At 71.3% G+C, this 19529-nt stretch overlaps 6 protein-coding genes across 6 annotated transcripts; 4 read left to right on the plus strand and 2 right to left on the minus strand.

The window, feature by feature from the left end:
- Nucleotides 1-19: 19 nt before the first annotated feature.
- AURANDRAFT_29026 (hypothetical protein) lies at nucleotides 20-820 on the plus strand (the record flags this gene model as incomplete). The annotated part of the gene is made up of 1 exon (XM_009040413.1): nucleotides 20-820. A coding segment is annotated over one exon (801 nt), but the record flags the coding sequence as incomplete, so codon positions are not given.
- Nucleotides 821-3099: 2279 nt separating this feature from the next.
- AURANDRAFT_28999 (hypothetical protein) lies at nucleotides 3100-3678 on the plus strand (the record flags this gene model as incomplete). Its single annotated transcript, XM_009040414.1, has 1 exon — nucleotides 3100-3678. The coding sequence occupies one exon, from the start codon at nucleotides 3100-3102 to the stop codon at nucleotides 3676-3678; it is 579 nt and encodes a 192-aa protein (XP_009038662.1).
- A 2253-nt stretch (nucleotides 3679-5931) lies between these two features.
- Nucleotides 5932-7076, plus strand: AURANDRAFT_65464 (hypothetical protein; the record flags this gene model as incomplete). Its single annotated transcript, XM_009040415.1, has 2 exons — nucleotides 5932-6159; nucleotides 6252-7076. The coding sequence occupies 2 exons, from the start codon at nucleotides 5932-5934 to the stop codon at nucleotides 7074-7076; spliced, it is 1053 nt and encodes a 350-aa protein (XP_009038663.1).
- A 100-nt stretch (nucleotides 7077-7176) lies between these two features.
- On the minus strand, nucleotides 7177-9528 carry AURANDRAFT_65465 (hypothetical protein; the record flags this gene model as incomplete). Its single annotated transcript, XM_009040581.1, has 2 exons — nucleotides 7177-7532; nucleotides 7662-9528. 2 exons carry the CDS (start codon nucleotides 9526-9528, stop codon nucleotides 7177-7179), a joined length of 2223 nt encoding a protein of 740 aa, XP_009038829.1.
- A 231-nt stretch (nucleotides 9529-9759) lies between these two features.
- AURANDRAFT_65466 (hypothetical protein) lies at nucleotides 9760-10569 on the plus strand (the record flags this gene model as incomplete). The annotated part of the gene is made up of 1 exon (XM_009040416.1): nucleotides 9760-10569. One exon carries the CDS (start codon nucleotides 9760-9762, stop codon nucleotides 10567-10569), a length of 810 nt encoding a protein of 269 aa, XP_009038664.1.
- A 7471-nt stretch (nucleotides 10570-18040) lies between these two features.
- On the minus strand, nucleotides 18041-19309 carry AURANDRAFT_2094 (hypothetical protein; the record flags this gene model as incomplete). Its single annotated transcript, XM_009040391.1, has 2 exons — nucleotides 18041-18241; nucleotides 18482-19309. Coding segments are annotated over 2 exons (1029 nt in total), but the record flags the coding sequence as incomplete, so codon positions are not given.
- Nucleotides 19310-19529: the final 220 nt, after the last annotated feature.

The following is a 19529-nucleotide window of genomic DNA, read 5'->3' on the forward strand; positions in this document are numbered from 1 at the left end:
CGACAACCCGGAGCTCCGGGGCATCACGCCGCGCGCGATCCACGCGCTCTTCGACGAGGCGCAGAAGATGGCCCACCAGTGCACGGTGACCGTGCGCACCTACTTCCTCGAGCTCTACAACGACGGTTTGGTGGACCTCTACCACGTCCTCGACAACCCGGGCAGCCGCGCGGCGCCGCCGAAGCTCGACGTCAAGCTCGACGCGAAGAAGATGGTCTTCGTCAAGAACGCCGTCGTCAAGGACGCGGCCTCCGCCGACGAGCTGCTGAACCTCTTCGAGGCGGGCAACGCGAAGCGGCACGTCGGGGCCACGAAGATGAACGCGGAGTCGTCGCGGTCCCACTCCATCTTCGCGATCTTGGTCGAGGTCTACAACCGGACGACCAAAAAAACGTCCGTGGGCAAGCTGAGCCTCGTGGATCTGGCGGGCAGCGAGCGCGCGGACAAGACGGGCGCGACGGACGAGCGGCTCAAGGAGGCGCAGAACATCAACAAGTCGCTGAGCGCGCTCGGCGACGTGATCTCCGCGCTGTCCACGGGCGAGAAGTTCATCCCCTACCGCAACAACAAGCTCACGCTCGTCATGCAGGATTCCCTGGGCGGCAACGCGAAGACGCTCATGTTCGTCAACATCTCGCCCGCGGACTACAACGCGGACGAGACCGTGACGTCGCTGACCTACGCGTCCCGCGTCAAGCTCATCAAGAACACGGCGAACAAGAACGCGGAGTCCGAGGAGGTCGCCCAGCTCAAGGCCATCATCAAGAACCTCAAGGCCGGCGGCACGGGCGAGGTCGCGGGCGCCGACGTCCTCCTCTAACTGTGTTTTAGTCGGGCCGCTCCGCGGCGCGGAACGCGGCGAAGCGCGGCGGCTCGGGCGCGTCGACGTCGACCGCGGCCGTCGCGGCCGTCGCGGGGAGTTGGAGCCGCCGCGCGAAGAGGAGGAGGCCGCCCGGGTCCCCGCGCGCCGCGACGCGCGGCATGTAGCGCCGGTCGCCGGCGATGGGCGCCCCCAGGATCGCGCGCGAAATGCTTGCGGAGCTGGTGCTTGCGGCCCGTGACGGGCTCGAGCCGCACCGTGGCGATCTCGCCGTGCGACTTCGACGGGTCGCGGCGGAGCACGGCGTAGCGCGTCGTCGCGGGCTTGCCGTCGACGGGCGCCTCGATCGTTCCGCCGTCGCGCGCGAGGCGCCCGCAGACGACGGCGACGTACTCCTTGCGGACCGACCGGGCCGCGAAGGCGCCGCAGAGCGCCGCGACGGCGTCGCGCGTCGCGCCGAAGCAGACGAGGCCGCCCGTCTCCGCGTCGAGGCGATGGCAGGGCTGCGGGCACGTGAGCCCGCCCGGCGACCGCTCGAGCTTGAGGAACGCCGCGTGGCCGAAGTCGCGCGTGCTCACGCCCGCGGGCTTCTCGGCGACGACGACGGCGCCGTCGCCGTGGACGACGCGGCCGCCGGCGCCGTCGACGACGTAGCCCGCGGGCAGCGCGGCGCGCAGGGGGACCGCGTCGCCGTGGACGTCGCGCACGTGGAGCAGGAGGGCGTCGAGGTCCGCCAGGGGCCGGCGCTTCGACGGCGCGCAGGCGGCGCAGACGAGCGGCGGGTTTTCCCGGACGAGCGGCGCGTCTTCCAGCGCCGGCGCGCAGGCGGGCGGCGGGTCTTCCAGCGCCGGCGCGCAGGCGGGCGGCGGGTCTTCCAGCGCCGGCGCGCAGGCGGGCGGCGGGTCTTCCAGCGCCGGCGCGCAGGCGGGCGGCGGGTTTTCCAGCGCCGCCAGGTTTATCTACCGCACTTGTTGCTAGCGACTGCCCACAGCGAGCGCACTAACTGCTGAGTTGTGTGCCGCAATCCATTGCTCTCCCTGTGCAGGACGATACTAACTGCTGATGCTGGCAGCGACACGGTATTTGCCGCAAGCCATGCTCTCCCTTGCGCAGGACAACGATGCAGTAAAGTTGAGGGAAACATTGCGCCAGGATTTTTTACAGGCAGCCCGGGCCGAGGAGTCTGTCCTCTCCGCATGGGAGCGCCGCGGCTGCGGCTCCGGCGCTCCTAGGCCTTCGTCGCCGCGCTCCGAGGCCTCCTGTAACCCGGCAAAACGCGAGACATGGCGGAGAACGTCGCGCCGCCCCGGGAGCCCCCGTCCCCGAAATTCCGCAGCCTCCGCAAGGCGGCCGCCAAGGTCACGGGCGTGTCCCACGCCTTCTCGCGGCGGCCCAAGGACCAGGCCGCGGCGCCCTGGGAGCGGCCGGACGCCGCGTGCGACCCGGCGGACGACGAGGCCGCCGCGGCGACGCGCGACGCCGGCGAGGTCGAGGCGGAGCCCGCGCGCGACGACGCGCCCGCGGCGCCGCCGAGCCCGGGCGTCGACGCCGCGGGCGACGAGGCCGGTGCGCCCGCGGAGCCCGGCGAAGCGTGCGAGCCCGGCGACGTGCCCGAGAGCGAGAAGGTCTGGGTCCTCGGCTACCGCGTGGACCCGCTCTACCGGTTCTCGTGATGGGGGCCGCCCGCGCGTAAGCGCGTCTCGTGGTAACGGACTCGGGGTTCGCGTTTTATTCTGGCTGGGTGTGTGGGTCTTCGGGTGCGCGAAGCTCGCGGCGCGTCCGCGCACGGCGGCCTTCGCTCCTCGCGCGTTCGCTCCGGACGCCGGCACGAGCCTGGCGCTTCGGCTTCGATTCCGACGGCCGCCCGACCCCGACGACAGCCACCAGCTTCCTCGTCCCGCTTAGAGCCCATGCCTTGCGCGGACGGCGGCGCACCTGCGGTCCTTGCACTCGCGTTGCAGGCAAAATCTTCAGTCGTGAATCTGTCGTGACGACGAGCAAAGCAATTGTTCTCGAGCTCCGACAGCCTGCGTGCGCTGAACACGGCAACGAGCCCGATGTTGCAGGCCCTGGCTGCAGAGGCGCGAGCCACCTTGTTCGGCCCGCCCGCGGCCCACTACGAGCCGCCGCGGCCCCCGGACGGCGGCCCGGAAGACGACGACGCCGATTCGAACGCCGGCGGTTCGTCGGCCGACGAGTTCTTCGAGGGCGACGACGACCGCAGCGAGACGTCGGACAGCGACGCGTCCGAGGCGGCGCGCATGGCCGAGGAGGAGGTCATGTTCGGGAGCCGCTTCCCGGATTCGCCGGCCGCGCTCGCGGACGACCTCGAGCGCCGCGGCGCGATCGCGACCGCCGGTTGGCGCCGCGCGTTCCGCCGCGTGGACCGGGCCCTCTTCGTGCCCCAGCGCGTCCTCGCCTGCGCCTACGACGACGCGCCCCTGCGGAGCCGCGACGACGACGGGTCCTGCGTCGTCCACGTGTCCGCGCCGTCGATCTACGCGGCCGCCGCGGAGGCGCTCGACCTCCGGCCGCGGCTCTCCTTCCTCAACGCGGGGTCCGGCAGCGGCTACTTCAGCGCCCTGGCCGCCGAGCTCCTCGGGCCCGACGCCGTGCACCACTGCGTCGAGCGGTGCCCGGCGCTCGCCGCGCGGTGCCGCCGCGTCCTGCGTTCCGAATTCGAGGCGACGTGCGGCCGCGTCGTCGTCCACGGCGCGTCGTGCTTCGCCGTCGACGCGGCGCGGTCCATGCGCTTCGACCGCATCTACGTCGGCGCGGGCGCGCGGGCCCGCGACGTGCCCTTCTTCGCGGAGCTGCTGAAGCCCGGCGGCGTCCTCGTCGGGGCAGGACAAGAGTGATTCAACGTCGCTTCAACGTGAGTGTTCCGCGCGCGCGCGTTCCGGGAAAAGCATCCACGCTTCGAGACCGTTCCGAGAGATGATCGCTCGTCTAAAGATCAGCCGAAACGAGTGGAAAACGGCCGAGCTAGGAGCCTTTGAAGTTGGGAATTTCGCACCCTTGTCCTGCCCAGGTCCTCGTCGGGCCCTTCGAGGCGCCGCCGCCGGAGGACGCGCGGAGCCGGCGGCCCCAGAGCCTGCTGAAGATTGTGAAGACGACGTGCGGGCGCCTCGACGTCGAGGAGGTGCTGCCCGTCCAGTTCACGCCGCTCCACCGCGGCGACGACCCGGGGCCGCAGCTGGCTTTGCGAGGGCCCGTCTGGGGCCGCGACGACGCGGCGGTCTTCCCGCCGGCCTTCCGCGCCGCCGCGGGCACGCTCGCGCGCTCCGGCGCCGCGCTCCTGCCCGCCCACGTCTGGGACACGCACGTGCTCGCGTGCCTGCCCTACGACGGCGTGCCCGAGGCCGCCGCGGCGCCCGACAAGCCGCCGGACGCCGCGCCGGACGACGACGGCGGCGCGAGCGACAGCGACGCGAGCGACGACGCCGCCTGCGACTACTGCGGCGCCGCGGACGCGCGCGGCCGCTGCGGCCGCTGCAAGACCGCGCGCTTCTGCTCGCGCGAGTGCCAGCGCGCCGCCTGGCCCGACCACAAGGCCGACTGCGAGCCGGCCTAGGCGCCGCGCGGCCTCCCCCCCCATTTGTCCATTGCTCCCCGCGTGCCCCCCGCCTGTGTATTACGCGCTTGATGATGCCGCGTAGCCCGCGGCCTCGAGGTGCGCCTGCAGGACCCGGTGCTGCTCGATGAGGTCCTCGCGGAGCGCGACGACGCCCTCGAACAAAGCATTCGCAACTTTGAGCCGATCCACCGGGAAATTTTCTGCGAGTGCGTCGAGCATCCGTCTTACTGCCAAATCGTCGACGTTCATGTCCAACATGTCCTTGGGTTGTGTATCGAAATATTTTTTCATAAGGTCGCCGGGCAATTGGTGAATGCCCCCAAAAATCTGTTCGGACACAGCAACTCTCTTCACCTCAAGCTTCAGAATTCGCTCGAGTTCTCCCATCATCATCCCGCCGTGATCCGGCTTACTGCAGCAAATGTGATCCGCGCCGCGCAGGGCGTGGAAACCGCAACGGCTTTGTAGCTTATCGTAGAGCAGCATGAGAAGCCAGTTCATGTAGCGCTGCGAAAGTTTTTTCAGACATGTGGCTAAACACACTCTGGGGGAGAAGAGATCTAAATAATCTGGATCTACCTTTCGTTCCGCCGTCAGGAGCACAAGCGTCGTCACGTTCGCGTCCTCGCCGCCGTCGCCGTCGGGGCCCCACGCTTCACGACTGGGTCCATTGACGATGGGAGTGATCGATTTGATGCTGTAGCCTTCGGCGATCAGGTCCGTGATCTGTTCATCAAGATCTCCAGACATGTCAGCCTGCGCGGCCGCGAGGCTCGGATGTCCGCCGTAATGAAGCGGTTTCATGGCCTTGGCGGCAGCTACGGCATCCACGCGTATGTCGACGAACCGGTTTAAGGTCTCCACGTTATCCGACCATTGATCATTGTGTTCCAGAAGTAAGCGCATTTCGGCCTCCTTGGCGCAGACGTCGCGGTCCAAGCGCGCGAGCTCCGCTTCCCAGGCTCGCCGGCGTCCCTCGAGCCGAAGTTGCGCGTGCAGCCGATGCAGGCCCACCTTATCGGCGCACGCCACGAACGCGTCCAGCGCTTCGTCGCTCTCCGGCGGCACGATGTGCTTGGGGCCGCGGCGGCGCAGGTAGCTCACGACGCGGGCGAACGCGTCCGAATCGACGTCGAGGTACGCGTCGACCTCGCCCGGCCCCTCGTGGAGCTGGACCAACATGCCCACGACGCTGTCCGGGAAGAGCGTCCATGTCTCCCGCTCCGCCGTAAACAGCCGCTCGCCGGCGCGGATCGAGACGACCTCGTGCGGGTCGACCTCGTCCCGCGGCGACGACGGCTCTTCGCCGCGCGCCCGCTTGCGGCTCTCGGCGCTCCGATCGGGCAGCATGGCGCACGAGGTAGGCTGCAGCAGACCAGGCAGTGCACGCGGGTAATCGCACGAGCGCGACGGCCGGCGCCGGCGCCGGCGCGCTTAAATGCGGCCGGGCAGCCGATTTAGAAAAAAACAACATGCAGAGGCATCCACGGACGTTGCCGACGCTCCTAGCGCTGCCCCCCCCCGGGCGGGGACGATGGACCTCGACCTCGCGGAGATCATCGACGACGGGGAGAGCGGCGCCCCCGACTACGACGTCGACGACGACTACGAGCGCCAGTACCTGCGCGTCCAGCACGACTTCGACAAGCTCACGACGAACTACCGGCGCCTCCAGACGGTCAACGAGGCCCTGAAGCGCCAGATCGAGCAGCAGCACACGCAGCTCGCCGAGTACCTCAAGGCGAAGAACGACGCCGAGCGCGTCGCCCACGAGTCGGAGCTGCGCATGGCGAAGATGGCGAAGAACGCGGAGATCGACGCGCGCGGAAGCGCGTCCGCGTCATGGAGCACCAGATGAAGGAGGTGCTCGAGGAGAGCGACAAGGAGCGGCGCCAGCGCGCCGTCGCCGAGGAGAAGACGGCGGAGCTCCACAAGGCCCTCAACCGCGAGCGCGCGCAGCGGCTCCACGACCTGCACCAGAATTTCCGCATCGCGGGCACGTCGGCCGAAGCGCTGCGGCGCGAGAAGGAGATGGAGGACCGCTACTTCGCCGCGGAGAAGGAGATCGCGGCGCAGGCCCACGAGAAGGACGTGCTCGTCGCCGCCTGCGAGGCCCACGCGAAGATCAACGTGGCCACGGTCCGCGAGGAGCGCGCGATCGAAAGAGAGCTCGAGTTCGGCCGCGCGGAGGCGCTGCTCCTCAAGTCGGCGCTCCAGGAGGCGCGCGACGACCAGCGCGCGACGAAATCGGCGAACCGGCGGCTCCAGGGCGACGTGTTGGCGCTCCGGACGGACCTCGCGCGCGCGGCGCGGCCGCGCGGCGGCGGCTCGCTCCGGGAGCCGAGCGCGTCGTCGACGAACCACAAGCTCTCGACCGTGCGCTTCAGCCTGCCCCTCCTCCAGGGCAGCGCCATCTCCGGCGAGAGCGGCACGCTCAAGGACGGGTCCTTCGTCGTCGAGCACCCGCTCCGGTCGCCGCCGCCGCCGCCGCAGCCCAAGAAGAAGGGCAAGGGCAGCCGCATCAAGCCCCGGGAGGTCGGCGTCGACGTCGACGAGGAGGACCGCGTCGAGTTCTCGCGCACGGGCACGATCATCTCCAAGGAGGGCTCCTACCTGTCCGCGGCCGACGAGCTCGGCGGCGGCGCCGCGGCCTTCGACGACGGCGACAACCCCCGATGAGTAAGGTCGGCAAAATAAAGAGGGGGGGGGGAGCGGGGGCCGCGCGTCGGCCGGGGGCTTTTTTGGGGGGGGGAGGGGGCGGCGCGCGCGGCGGCGGCGCCTAGAGCGCGGCCTCGAGCGCCGCGACGTCCGTGTTGCCGCCGCCCTTGGCGAAGGCGGCGCAGAGCGTGAGCATCTCGTGGTCGTTGAGCGCGGCCGCGAGGCCCAGCGTCGTGAGCGCGAGCTTGAAGGCGCCCTCGGGCATGAGCCCGGGCGGTAGGCCCGGCGGCGTCGCCTCCTTGAGCATGGCGACGACGTCGACGCCCGCGGCCGCCGCCGCGGCCGCGAGCTTCGGTACGACCTTGGCCGGGTCCGAGAAGGGGAACTCGTCGGCCATCTCGGCCATGGTCTTCAACGACGCGCCGTCGACCTCGATGACCTTCATGACGTTGTGCGCGGAGAGCTTGACGAGCGCGCCTGGGCAGCAAAAGGGTGATTCAACGTCGCTTCAACGTGAGTGTTCCGCGCGCGCGCAAGCTTTTTATTAGCATCCACGCTTCGAGACCGTTCCGAGAGATGATCGCTCGTCCAAAAATCAGCCGAAACGAGTGGAAATCGGCCGAGATATGAGCCTTTGAAGTTGGGAATTTCGCTCTCTTTTGCTGCCCTGGAGCGCGCCGAGGTAAAAGTCCGTGGGCGAGAAGTAGCGCATCGCGCCGCTCCCGGCCTCGTCGGGGACCTTGTACTTGCCCCGCTTGAGGAAGGCGCCGCCGATGACGCCCGAGTTGTTGACGTGCTCCTCGAAGATGGACAGCGTGTTGTCCGGGAGGAAGTACGTGAGGATGAACGTGCGCCGCGGCTCCTCGATCGCGTTCGCCGACGCGTGGCTCCGGGGCTTCGTCGTGCCGTCGGGCCGCACGGGCACGAGGCGGCAGCGGATCGTCTTGTCCTGGACCTTGAGCTCGCGGTCCCAGTCGCACTGCTTGCCGCTGTAGCCGTGCATCGTCGACGTCGCGTAGCCGTGCTCCTCGTCGCAGAACGCGGACGCGGTGAACGACGGCGCGCCGTCGTCGACGGGCTTCTTCGGCGACTTCTTCGCCGCGCCGCCGCGCGACGGCGGCGGCTTGGGCGCGTGCTGCGACGGGGGCTGGACGACGCCGAGCGCCTCGCGGTACCAGTTCCGCGTGAACTGCGTGCAGTCGACGAGCTTCAAAATCCGGTTGTAGACGTTGATCGTCGCGCCGATCTTCAAGTCCTCCGCCGCCGCGTGGCGCGGCGGCGCGCCGCGCTGGATCGCGTCCCAGTTCAGGGGCAGGGGCTGGCGGCGGAGGAGGTGGGGGAAGCGGTCGAAGCCCGGCTGCGGCGACGTGCAGAGCTCCGCGCACGAGTCGCTCAGGTAGAAGCAGAGCTTGTACTCGTGCTGCTGGCCGCCGGGCGACGGGTCGTCCCAGGTCACGACGAACTTGAGGACCTCCCCCTCGTGGCTGAAGAACTGGCGCTCCTTGTTCATCTGCTGCTTCCGGACGCCCGCCTCCGGGCTTTTCCGGAAGACCTCGAAGCCGCCGCCCTTGCCGTAGGCGACGCCGCCCGCGGCCTTGCCCAGGCCCGTGGCGTGCTCCGCGTGGTACTCGCGGGGCGTCGCCACGGGGTAGTCCACGGCCGGCGGCTGCGTCTTGCCGAAGACGCGCGCGTACCAGTCGCGCGTGAACCCGTCCGCGTCGACGAGGTAGAACGTCTGCCCGAGGAAGACGAGCTCCCCGCCGACCTCGAGCCCCTCGGGCCCCGCCGTCGACGGCGCGCCCAAACCCGGCGCGGGCTGCGTCTTCCAGCCCATGCCCGCGGCGCCGGGAGGCGCGCGGTTGAAGAAGCGCCCGCCGGCGACGCCGGAATTCGACGTCCGCTCCTCCAACACTTCCACGGTGCCGTCCTCCAAATGAAACAGCACGAAGCACTTGCGCACCTGGACGCCCCGGTCGCTGGGCTTGCCGAGCTCGCCGGAGAAGGCCCACTCCGTCGACTCCGTGAAGTACGCCGCGAAGCGAAGCACGCCCGGCCGCTCCATGGGGGCCAGCGAACTCGGCGCGAACGCGGCGGTAGCTTCCGACGTGAAGGCCGCGTCCTCGTCGACGGGGCCCCGGCCCGCGCTCCGGCTACCGGGCCGGCGCGGGGACCGCGAGCTCGGCCGCGGGCTCGAAGGCTTCGCGGGGGACGCCGCGGGGCTCGCGGGCCCGTCGCCGCCGGCCGCGGCGGACGCGCCCAGCAGGCTCGCGCAGCGCGGCGACCCCTTGGCCGTCGCCGCCCGGTTCTCGCCCCCGGACGGGTGCGCCATGGTCCACTCCTGGGCCAGCACCTGCGTCTTGTTGAAGCCCCCGGGCGTCGCCGCGCGCGAGTACCAGGCGTCGCCGCGCAGCGCCAGGCCGGGGAGCAGGGGCACCTCGACCTGCTGGCCCGTCGACGCGAAGACGTAGCGCATGGTCGCCGGCGAGGGGTGAAAGGCGGCACAGCGGCGGGGCGCGGTCGCCGCTGCCGAAACCGACGGTCCGGGCTTCAGAGAGCAATCGTTTCAGTCGGTTTCAATCCATGTACAAAAAGGCACGGCACGGTCAACTCTGGCTTTCGTCGCCAAATGAGACTGGCAAATCAGCCGGGGCAATCCACAGCCCGGTCCCAGCACATCTGCTGCTCGCGGCGTGCCACCCACGCCATGTCCGAGCTCGCGGCGGCCGTGGCGTCGCTGGGCGTCGACGACGAGGACCCGCGCATCGCGACGCTGCGGCCGGACGAGTTGGTCGCCTACGCGCTCGGCCGCAAGACTCTGCTGGGCATCCGCGGCAGCCGGCCCCGCCACTTCTTCGCGCACCTCGGGTTCAACCGCTTCGCGGCGACGGAGACGCCCGTGCCGGCGCGGGCGGAGGAGACGGAGACGCCGTCGCCGCTGTGGCTGCGCGAGCTCTGCTTCGACAGGAACAAGAAGCGACTCCGGCCCGCGAAGCCGGAGGACCTGCCGGCGTCCGAGCCGCTGCGCATCCTCGACGACGACGCGACGCCCTTCGTCGCCTACGTCGACGCGAACGCCGCGGTCTACCGGCGGCCGCGGGACGGCTACCTCGACGCGCGCGACTGGACGGGCGAGTTCGCCGTCGACCGGCTCTTCTATTCGGAGGTCGTCGCGGAGGTCGAGGCGCCCCGGCGCTGCTGGCCGGGCGAGGGCTGCCTCCTCATCGACGTCGAGGACGGCGTCTTCGTCTTCGTCGGCGGCGAGGTCTACGCCTTCCGCTCCGAGCCCGTCGAGGCCTTCCACTGCTCTCTCGGCGCGGGCGGCGGCGTCTACGCGCTCGCCGTCACGGCGACGTCCTGCGTCTTCCTCCGGGACCGCGCCATGGCGAAGCGGAGCGACGTCGAGCCCCACCTCGGCGACGCGGGCTGGGCCGGCGCCTACGGCGTCCTCTACGACCGCAAGCCGCCCCGGAGCCCGCTCCGGGACGTGAAGCTCATCGCCGGGCGGGACGACTAAGTCCTTACTGCGAGGGCGGACCCGCGTGGACCGCGTCGACGACCGCGGCCGCGACGAGCCGCGTCGGGTCGAGGAGGTCCACGGCGGGAACCTTTCGGTTCGCGGCCGCGCAGTACGCCGCAACGTCCACGAGAGGCAGCTCCGTGCACGCCAGGAGCACCGTCGCCGCGCCCGCCGCCGCCACGTCGTCCAGCAGCGCGACGAACGCCGCCGCCGTGTCCTCGCTCGCCGCGCCCTCCCGCTTCACGGCCCAGATCACCGCGCGGAGCGCGTCCTTTTGCGCGTCGGTGAGGCGCACGAGTTCGCAGCACAAGCCGAGCGCCGCGTAGGGCGACAGGTCCGGGTGCGTCGTCACGGGCCCGCCGAAGACGGCGACGGCGCCGCGGTTCAGGCACGCGGACGACGCCGCGGAGACCATGGACAACAGCTTGGACCGCGGCTGGTCGATGAGGTCGAGGAAGCCGAGCATCTCCGCCTCGAAGGCGTGGAGGGTGTTGCAGGCGACGACGACGACGTCGACGAGCGGCGCGAGCTCCTTCAGGGTCACGCACAGCGCCTTGAGCGTGCGGCGGAAGCCCTCGGAGCCCGGCGCGACGTCGCCGACGTCGCGCGGCCCGCCGACTCCGGAGACGGACCAGAGGAGGACGTCGAGCGCGTCGCGATCCGTGGCGTAGGCCGCGCCGAGCCTCGCGCGGTGCGCCGCCTGCAGCTTGAGGAAGAGGTCCGCGCCGGCCTCGGGGCCCGAGCCGCCGATGATGCCCACGCGCGGCTTGCGGCGCGTCACCTGGGCGGCCATTGCGTTTGCGGTTGCAGAGGGCTAGCGGTTTTGCAGCGGCAGCGACTCAGTGGCAGCGACTCAATGCTCGTCCATGCCCTCAAAGACAGCAGCACCAAAACAGCACCAAAAACATTTGTTTGCCACAAGCGACATGGCGAGCGCCTAGCCTGTGTCCGTACACAAAACGGCCATGAGCAGCCTGAGCTCGTCCTACGCCAAGTGGGACGCCATGGACGTGAGCGACGACGAGGAGCAGCGGTGGCAGCCGCCGCGCGACATCGACGTGCCCCTGAACATCACCGACGACGACCTCGCGACGCCCCAGTTCGCGAGCCCCGAGGACGCGGCGCAGGAGGCGGCGCGCGTCAAGGCCATGAGCGACGGCGACCGCGCGAACTGGCGCGCCGCCGGCTGGCTCCACTCCCGGGCCGGCGACGCCGACGAGGCCGGCGAGTGCGCGCGGCGGAGCGCGGTCCACCGCTGTGCCGAAAAAAGCAGACTTCAAACCTCTCCAGCTCGGTCAAATCGAAGTCGATTCGGCTGATTTTTGGACGATTCGATTGCTCTCGGCGGGCTCTCTACGTCGAAACTGTCGAATACGCTCACATCGAAGTCGGGTTACAGATTTGATTTCGGCCCAGGTGCACGACGAGCTCGAGTCCGTCGCGTCGGAGCGCGACTGGCAGGAGCGCTGGTCCTCCGACGGCGAGAAGCGGCGGCGCATCGTCGAGGCGCGGCTCCGGCGGACGCCGGCCATCGGCGCGGAGGTCAGGCTCCCGCCCTGCGCGGGCTTCGACTTCCCGAGCGCGCTCGAGATCCTGTGGTGCTGGGGCGAGGCCGTCTGCCTGTTCCACGCCGCCGCGTCGACGGCGCTGGGCGCGGCGAAGAAGCCCGGCGCGACGACGCTCGACGACCCGCACTGGAAGGTGAAGCTCGGCGGCTGGAGCCGGGACGACGCGCTCGACGACTTAAGGCGCGACCTCGACGACCTGCGGGGCGACGTCGCGGGCCCGGACGAGGACTGGGTCAACGCCGACGCGCGCCGGCGGCGGGGCGTCCGCGCGAAACTCGACCCCGGCGCGGGCGCGGGCGCGGAGACCTGGCGGGACTGGGTCGCGCTCTGCTCGAAACGCTACGCGCCCTTGGCCCTCCACCTCCCTTCCGTCCTCTCCGCGGTCTTCGACGCGACGGACGCGGCCATCGACGCGGTCCTCGACAAGGACGGCGCCCTGCTCCTGAGCCAGCTCAGCGTGGGCCTCCAGTTCCTCGCGCGGCAGCTCGAGGGCGTCACCGTCGCGCTCTTCGTCGACGGGCCGGAGACGCTGCGGCGCCGCGTCGACGCGGGCGACTACGCGGCGTCGGCGTCGGCCTTCGCGGAGATGTGGGAGGCGACCTTCGAGCGGGGCGACGCGCCGAAGATCGTCGGCGGCGACGTCGAGCGCTGGGCCGCGCGCGTCTGGCCCTGGGACCTCGAGCCGGCCAAAGACGGCGGTTCCAGACGGACGCCGCGGCACCCGGACCTCGCGCGGTTCCGGGGCAACGCGCTCGTCGCGTGGTACCCGATCCGCGTGCTGAGCGACCGGTCGCCGACGACGCTCCGGGAGCTCGCGAAGCGGTCGTCGTCGTTCGCGGCCTTCGCCGTCGAAAGCCCCGGCGAGCGCCTCGCGAGCGACGACTTCGCGGTCGCGGACGACGGCCCGGCGCCGGACCACCTCGCGGCCGTGGACCCGCGGCGCGCGGCGAAGGGCGACTTCGACGTCGGCACGCACGTCGCGCTCTGCCGCCTGTCGCGCGCGGACCTGAACGGGCAGCGCGGCGTCGTCGAGCGGCGGGTCGCCGGCGGCCGCTGCGGCGTGCGGCTCCCGGGCCACCCGAAGCTGCTGGCCATCCGGGCCGCGAACCTCATCCCCCTGGCGGCGCCCGTCCCGCACCCGCCCCAGAAGCGGACGCCGCGGCCGGGCGGCGAGTCCACGGTGACCGTGTCCCTGCCGGGCTACGCCGGCGCGCCGCCGCCGGACGCGGCCCTCGTCGACGTGCCGTCGAAGAGCGCCGACGCGTTCGCCCAGGAGGAAGGGCAGTAATGTCCACACGCGACACAAGGCGTTTTTTTTATGAGACGAGGCACGCGTCGAGCGCGTCCGCGACGTTGGCGGCCGCGGCGGCGTCCGCGTCCGCGACGCGCGCGAGGACGTCCGCGGCCGCGGCGCAGTCGCGCCGGTCCGCGTAGAGCCCCGCGAGGCGCCAGGCCACGGCGCCCAGGTCCGGGCAGCGGCGCCGGGCCTCGGCGAGCGCGGGCTCCATCGCCGCGCGCGCCGCGGCGTCGCTCAGGTCGTAGGCCCGCACGACCGCGGCACCGTGCGCGCGCGGCGCCGCGGCGAACGCGTCGTCGGCGAGCGCGGCGCGGAATTGCGCCAGCGCGCCGCCGCGGTCGCGCCGCGCCAGGGCCTCGAGGCCGTCGAGGCGCGCGCAGGCGTCGACGGCCGCGTCGGTGATTTCGGCGTCGAGCTCGATTTCCAGCACGGCCGCCAACGTCGCGGGCGACGCGCCGGCGACGTCGTAGACGCGATCCGACGGCCCCGCGACGGAGACGCGCCCCGCGCCGCATTTGCCGCGGCAGGCGCCCGCGCGTATGCCGACGGTCGGCCCGGCGAGGGCGCGCGCCGTTTCGAGGGTCCGCTGCGACAGGGCGTTCTTCGCGCAGGTTTTGCCGGCGCAGACCTCGAGCGACGGCGCGAGGCCATCGGCGAGGCCGACGAGCAGGACGATGCAGGCCGCGGTTGTCGTCGGGCGGCCGCGCATTGCGAAGATCGAGGTTTCAGGGGGCTTCTTCACTGCATCGACTTCAACTTGAAGTTCATCAGCGCCTTCCCGGCGCCGCTCGAGGAGGAGCTTTAAGGCTGGATTCCACTGCAGCAGCCGCCGCCGCCGCGCGCGGGCTGTTCCAAACGCGTGTGGCGAAACTAGCGACTTCATGGGTACTGGACGTCGCGGTGGCCCGACGCGGCGCGCGTTCGATCTTCGCAGCGATTTTCGCCACGGCAAGTTGCGCGCCGCGAAACCACCGCCGCCCCGCCATCGCGAGCCGCGAACAACCCTGGCGCCTGGGGCAGTGCTTGAGCAAGCCGCGATGGCGGCGAGATGCCCGCGTGTTGCACCAAACAGGCGTCAAACAAGCCAAAGGAGTAGAAAGCCAGTGGCAGTGGCAATTCATACTAACAATCACTGCACCAACGTGAGGCTGGCTGTCGCGCGAACTATAAAGCCACAACGACCACCATGGCCGCCGAGACCGACGAGTTCGCCAAGAGCAGCGACCGCATCTGCACGCACATGAACGACGACCACGCCGCGAGCGTGCTGGGCATGGCCATGATGGTCTGGCCCAAGGCGCGGCGCGCGCGCATGGTCGCCCTCAAGGCCGACGCCGTGGTCCTCGCGGCGGCGGACGCGGACGGGGCGTCGACGCGGTCGCTGTCCCTGCCGCTGGACCCGCCGCTGGCGTCGCCCGGCGACGCGCGCCCGCGCCTCGTCGAGATCCACAAAGTCGCGCTGTCGCCGGCGCTCGACATGCCGCTGGCCGGCGTCCTCGCGGCGCTCATGGCCGTGCTCTTCGCCGCCGCCTTCACCGACTACCTCCCCGCCGTCACCGCGTTCTTCGCAGTCGCGTTCCCGGACGGCGACTGCGTCCGGAAGCTCGTCTACTTCACGTGCGCCGTGCACAGTCTGGAGGCGCTCTACGCGGCCTACCTCGCGCGGTCGCTCAAGCTCGGCTTCAGCGCCTGCGCGGGCTGGGGCCTCGCGGCGCTCGCCGTCGGCGTCGGCGCCCTGAACCGCATCGTGCCCCTCGCGAACGCGAAGACGCTCCCCAAGGCGGCCAAGCTCGACTAATCAGCGCCAGAGCGCGTCGGGTTTTCGCCGCTTCGCCGCGCGCGCCGCGAGCGTCTCCAAATCCGGGAGGTCCCCGGCGGCGGCGGCGCCGCGCTTCCGGGACGACGCGCGCGCGACGGCCGCCGCCAACGCCGGCGCGTCGGCGGCGACGGCGCGGCGCCAGAGGCCGTCGAGGTCGACGGCCGCGGCCGCGAGCGCCGCGGGGAGGTCGTCGGCCTCGCCGACGCCGCGCCACTTGCGCGAGAGGAGCAGCGGGAGCCAGACGTCCGCCGCGCGCGCGGCGCGCGGCCCGCGGTCCGCGCGGCCCGCGAGGCCCGCCGCGAGGGCGCCGTCGAGGGGCGGCCAGAGCGCGCCGGCGGCCCGGAGCAGCGGCGCCGCGGCCTTGCGGTCGCCGCTCAACAGCCGCGGGTGGTCCAGGAGCGCGGGCACGAGCGCGTGGCCTAGCGTCGCCGGCGGGAAACTCGCGAGGTCGTCGGCGAGCTTCTTCGGGAGGCCGCCGCCCCGCCGCCGCTTCTCTTTGAGGCACGCGTCGATGAGCGCGTCGGCCCGGCGCCGCAGCGCGTCGAGCTTCCGCCGCTGCGGCGCCCAGTACTCGTCGTAGAAGTAGGCCGCGAGCGCCGCGCGCGCGCTGCCGAGGACGCGCGCGCTCGGCAGGGCGTTGTGCGTCGCCGCGTGGCGCACGTCGACGAGCCAGCCGGGCAGGCCGCGCTGCTCCGCGAGGGCCGCGACGGACACGGCCTGCTGCCGCGTCTGCCCGGCGTCGACCAAACCGTTGACGCACCGCACGACGAGCATCGACGACGCGAGGCGATCGCCGGGGCCGAAGGCCGCCGCGGCGAGGGCCGCGCTCGACTCCACGGCGTGGGGCACGCCGCCGCGGAGCTGCCAGCTCGCGACGCGGGCCACGCCGGCGGCCACCGACGGCGCGTCGCTCCCGTGGAGGGCCTCGCAGACCCAGACCCACTCGTCCCAGTCCGCCCAGGGCACGACGCGCGGGACCTGCGCCATCGCAGACTGGGGCGATGGAGCAGCTGGGTCAGGCGCGGAGGCTTGGAGCAGCTGGGTCAGGCGCGGAGGCTGGGCGATGGCCAAGTCGGGCCGCACAGCCTTCGCTCGACAGCGCTCCGTCAACATGAAGTCTCGAACGCACGGTGAAGCGGACGCGTACTCGGCGATTACGCGTCCGCGAAGGTCGACGGTCGGCTCGCGCAGCAGTCCCAGGCCGGCGGCTCGTCGCAGAAGCGCTCGGGCCGGAAGGCGCCCGTGAAGGGCGTGTTCGGGCAGTGGCGGCACTGCTCCACCTCCGGCGGCGGGCACGCGTCGCCGTTGGACGGCGGCGCCGGGGCGGCCGCCGCGCGCGTCGCGTTCGCGGCCGCGCGGAAGTCGTTGGGGATGAGCTGCTGCGCCGGCTCGTCGAAGACGGCCCAGGTGTGGGAGAAGTAGGCGAAGACCGCGCGGACCGCGCGCCGCGCGGGCGAGTCCTGCTCCGCGAGCTGCGCCTTGCGACGCGACGGCGCGCGCCAGGACATGTTCCGCGCGGCGTCCGCGGCGGCCACGACGCCGCCGACGACCTGCGCGATACATATCGGTGGCGGTTTCGCGAGAGACCGCGGACGCGGCCGCGGCGGACGTCGCGCCAGTCCGACCGGTCCATCGCCGCCGCGTCGCGCGCCATGGACGCCGCGTGCGCCGCGAGGAGCACGGCGTGGGCGTGGGCGTTGCCGTCGAAGAGGCCGTGGGAGAAGACGCAGCTCGTGAAGTCGCGCCAGAGCACCAAGACCCGCATGCCCGTGACTCCTTTTACGAGCGCGGAGACGTCGAGGCGGTCGCTCCGGAGCAGGCGCGCGTACACGTCGTCGAGGGTCGCCTGCCAGGTCCCGCAGCGCCAGCACCGGTTGAGGTCGCCGCGCCGGTCGAGGCCGTAGCCCTTCCACGCGGGCGGGTAGCCGCCCGGGAAGCAGCTCTTGAGGTAGAGCGCCGCGAGGCGGTCCGGCGGGTGCAGCCGCCGCTCCGACGGATAGGACCTGTGCGACGCCACGGTTCCCCGAAAAATTTGCGACGGGACGCCGCGGTCGCGCTCCCAGCCGTAGAGCGCGTAGAGCGCGCAGCGCCGGCCCTGCCGCGCGGGGGGATGGCCGAAGAAGGGCATCTCCGTGCGGTCGTCGCAGTCCGTGCGGTGCGCGACGGTCACGAGCTGGACCACGGGCGCGAGGAAGCCGTTGACGACGCCGTGGTGGCCCGCGCCCTCGATGCCGGACACGAAGACGTCGAGGCGCTTGTACTTGCCATAGAGTGGCGTCCGATGCCACTCCGCGGCCTGGTCCTTGATCGCGCAGACGCCGGGCGGCGGCGCGCCGGGCGCGCGCGCGTCAAACCGGCGCAGCAGCAGCAGCGCCGCGAAGAGGCGCGCCGCCATATCGCGCGCAGCACTCTAGTGCGGTGACACCATGCTGCCCATGGTTCGCACAGTGAAGTCAGGTTGACGGTTCCTCCGAGGTTTCAAATAGTCGATCTACGCCCTCTTTAGTACTCGACGCCCTCGTCCTCGAGGACCTTCTTCGCGATGGGGAGGAACTCCTTCGTGCAGGAGATCGGGTGGTTCATCATGAGGCCGATGCCGCGGATGAAGACGCAGAGCCGGCTCGGCATGACGATCATGGGCACGACCTCGTCCCAGGGGTCCAAGGCGTACATCTTGTCCATGAACTGCTGGAAGTTGAGCCCGTCCGTGACGTCCTTGCCGTCGCGGTCGAGGCTGAACGTGAGCATCTTCACGCGGCAGAGATCCGTGTTGTAGCGCGACCGCATGCCAATCTCCGCCGCGAGGCTCCGGAGCTTCGCGACGTCCTCCGTCGCGAGGGCGACGTAGCAGCGGCAGAGCCAGTGGCGCTCCGCGTCACTGAGGCGCTTCACCTGGCCGTAGTCGATGCAGCCGATCGCGCCGTTTTCCAGCAGCAGGAAGTTGCCCGCGTGCGGGTCGCCGTTGAAGAGGCCGTCGACGAGGAGCTCGTGGCCGTGGACGGCGCAGAGCGTCGACATGACGCGCGCGGGGTTGAAGTCGCCGAGCAGGGGCGCCGCGTAGGCCGGCAATTCCGCGCCGCGTAACCGCGCGGCCGCGCGCCGCAGGAAGACGCCGCAGTTGACCAGCGCGCAGCGGCAGCGGTCGGCGACGCGAAAGGCGTCCAAAGCCAGCGCCGACGGCCCCGCGTAGGGCTCCGGGTAGCCCTCGCGCTCGAACTTGTCCACCATGCGCTTCTTCAGAGTTTCGAAGGGCACGCCCTCGCGCGCGGCGGCGCGGTCGCCCAGGCGCTGGATGCCGTCGACCAAGTTCTCGCCCCGCATGTAGGACATCACCAAAACGTCCTTCGTGCAGAGCTCCGCCACGGGCCGCGGGACGTCGACGGCGCCCCGTCGAACATGGGAGTCGCGGACGAAGCCGGCGCGCTTCAAATTCGCGCGGACCTCCGCCAAATGCTTCGCCTCGGCCCGGTAGTCGAACTCCGTCGCGAACTGGGCCTCGATCTCGTCCAAAATCGCGACCTGCTCCGGCGCGAGGAGCGTCGCCGCGCGCTTCCCGTTGCGGATGTCGTCGCGCATGATCCGCTCGTTGCCCGCGCCGTACTGCACCTTGACGGCGACCTCCCGGCCGTCGAGGAGCGTCGCGCGGTGCACCTGGCCGATGGACGCGGAGCCCAGCGGTGTGTCGTCGAAGGTCTTGAAAATTTCATGGATGGATTCGACGTCGTAACTTCTGCGTATGGTATCGCGCACGAGGTCCGTCGCCTGCGGCGGCACCGCGTTCTCCAGCGTCCGCAGCTCCTTGGTCCAGACGTCGGGCACGATGTCGGGCCGCAGCGCGAGGAACTGGCCGAGCTTCACGTAGGAGCCCAGCATGCGGCGCATGCACGCGACCGTCGGTTGCGCGTGTTGCTCGTGGAGCGCGGCCCACTCGGCGTCTTCCAGGGCCGGGTTCTCGTGGCCGTTCCAGTCGCGGCGCAGCTTCTGCTTCTGCTCGAGGACGCGGTAGGCGATAATCACGGGCGCCATCTCGCTGTAGAGCACGAAGGTGCGCTGGGCCGTCGTCGGGTCGCCGGCGTAGAAGGCGCCGCAGCCCAGGGCGCCGAAACCGGCGGCGCCCGCGGCGGCGCGGCGCAGGGCCATGGTCGAGCGATTTGTGTGTGTTGCCACTCGAGCTCGGCGCGACCGCTGCGCCTGTGCGACGCGCTGCGACGACGCGCTTCGTCGACGCAGCTCGTCGACGCGGCTCGTGCTGAGGAGGATGACAAGGTTCGCA

This window comes from Aureococcus anophagefferens (genome assembly GCF_000186865.1).
Source record: "Aureococcus anophagefferens unplaced genomic scaffold AURANscaffold_15, whole genome shotgun sequence".
In the NCBI taxonomy this organism is placed as follows: domain Eukaryota; class Pelagophyceae; order Pelagomonadales; family Pelagomonadaceae; genus Aureococcus; species Aureococcus anophagefferens.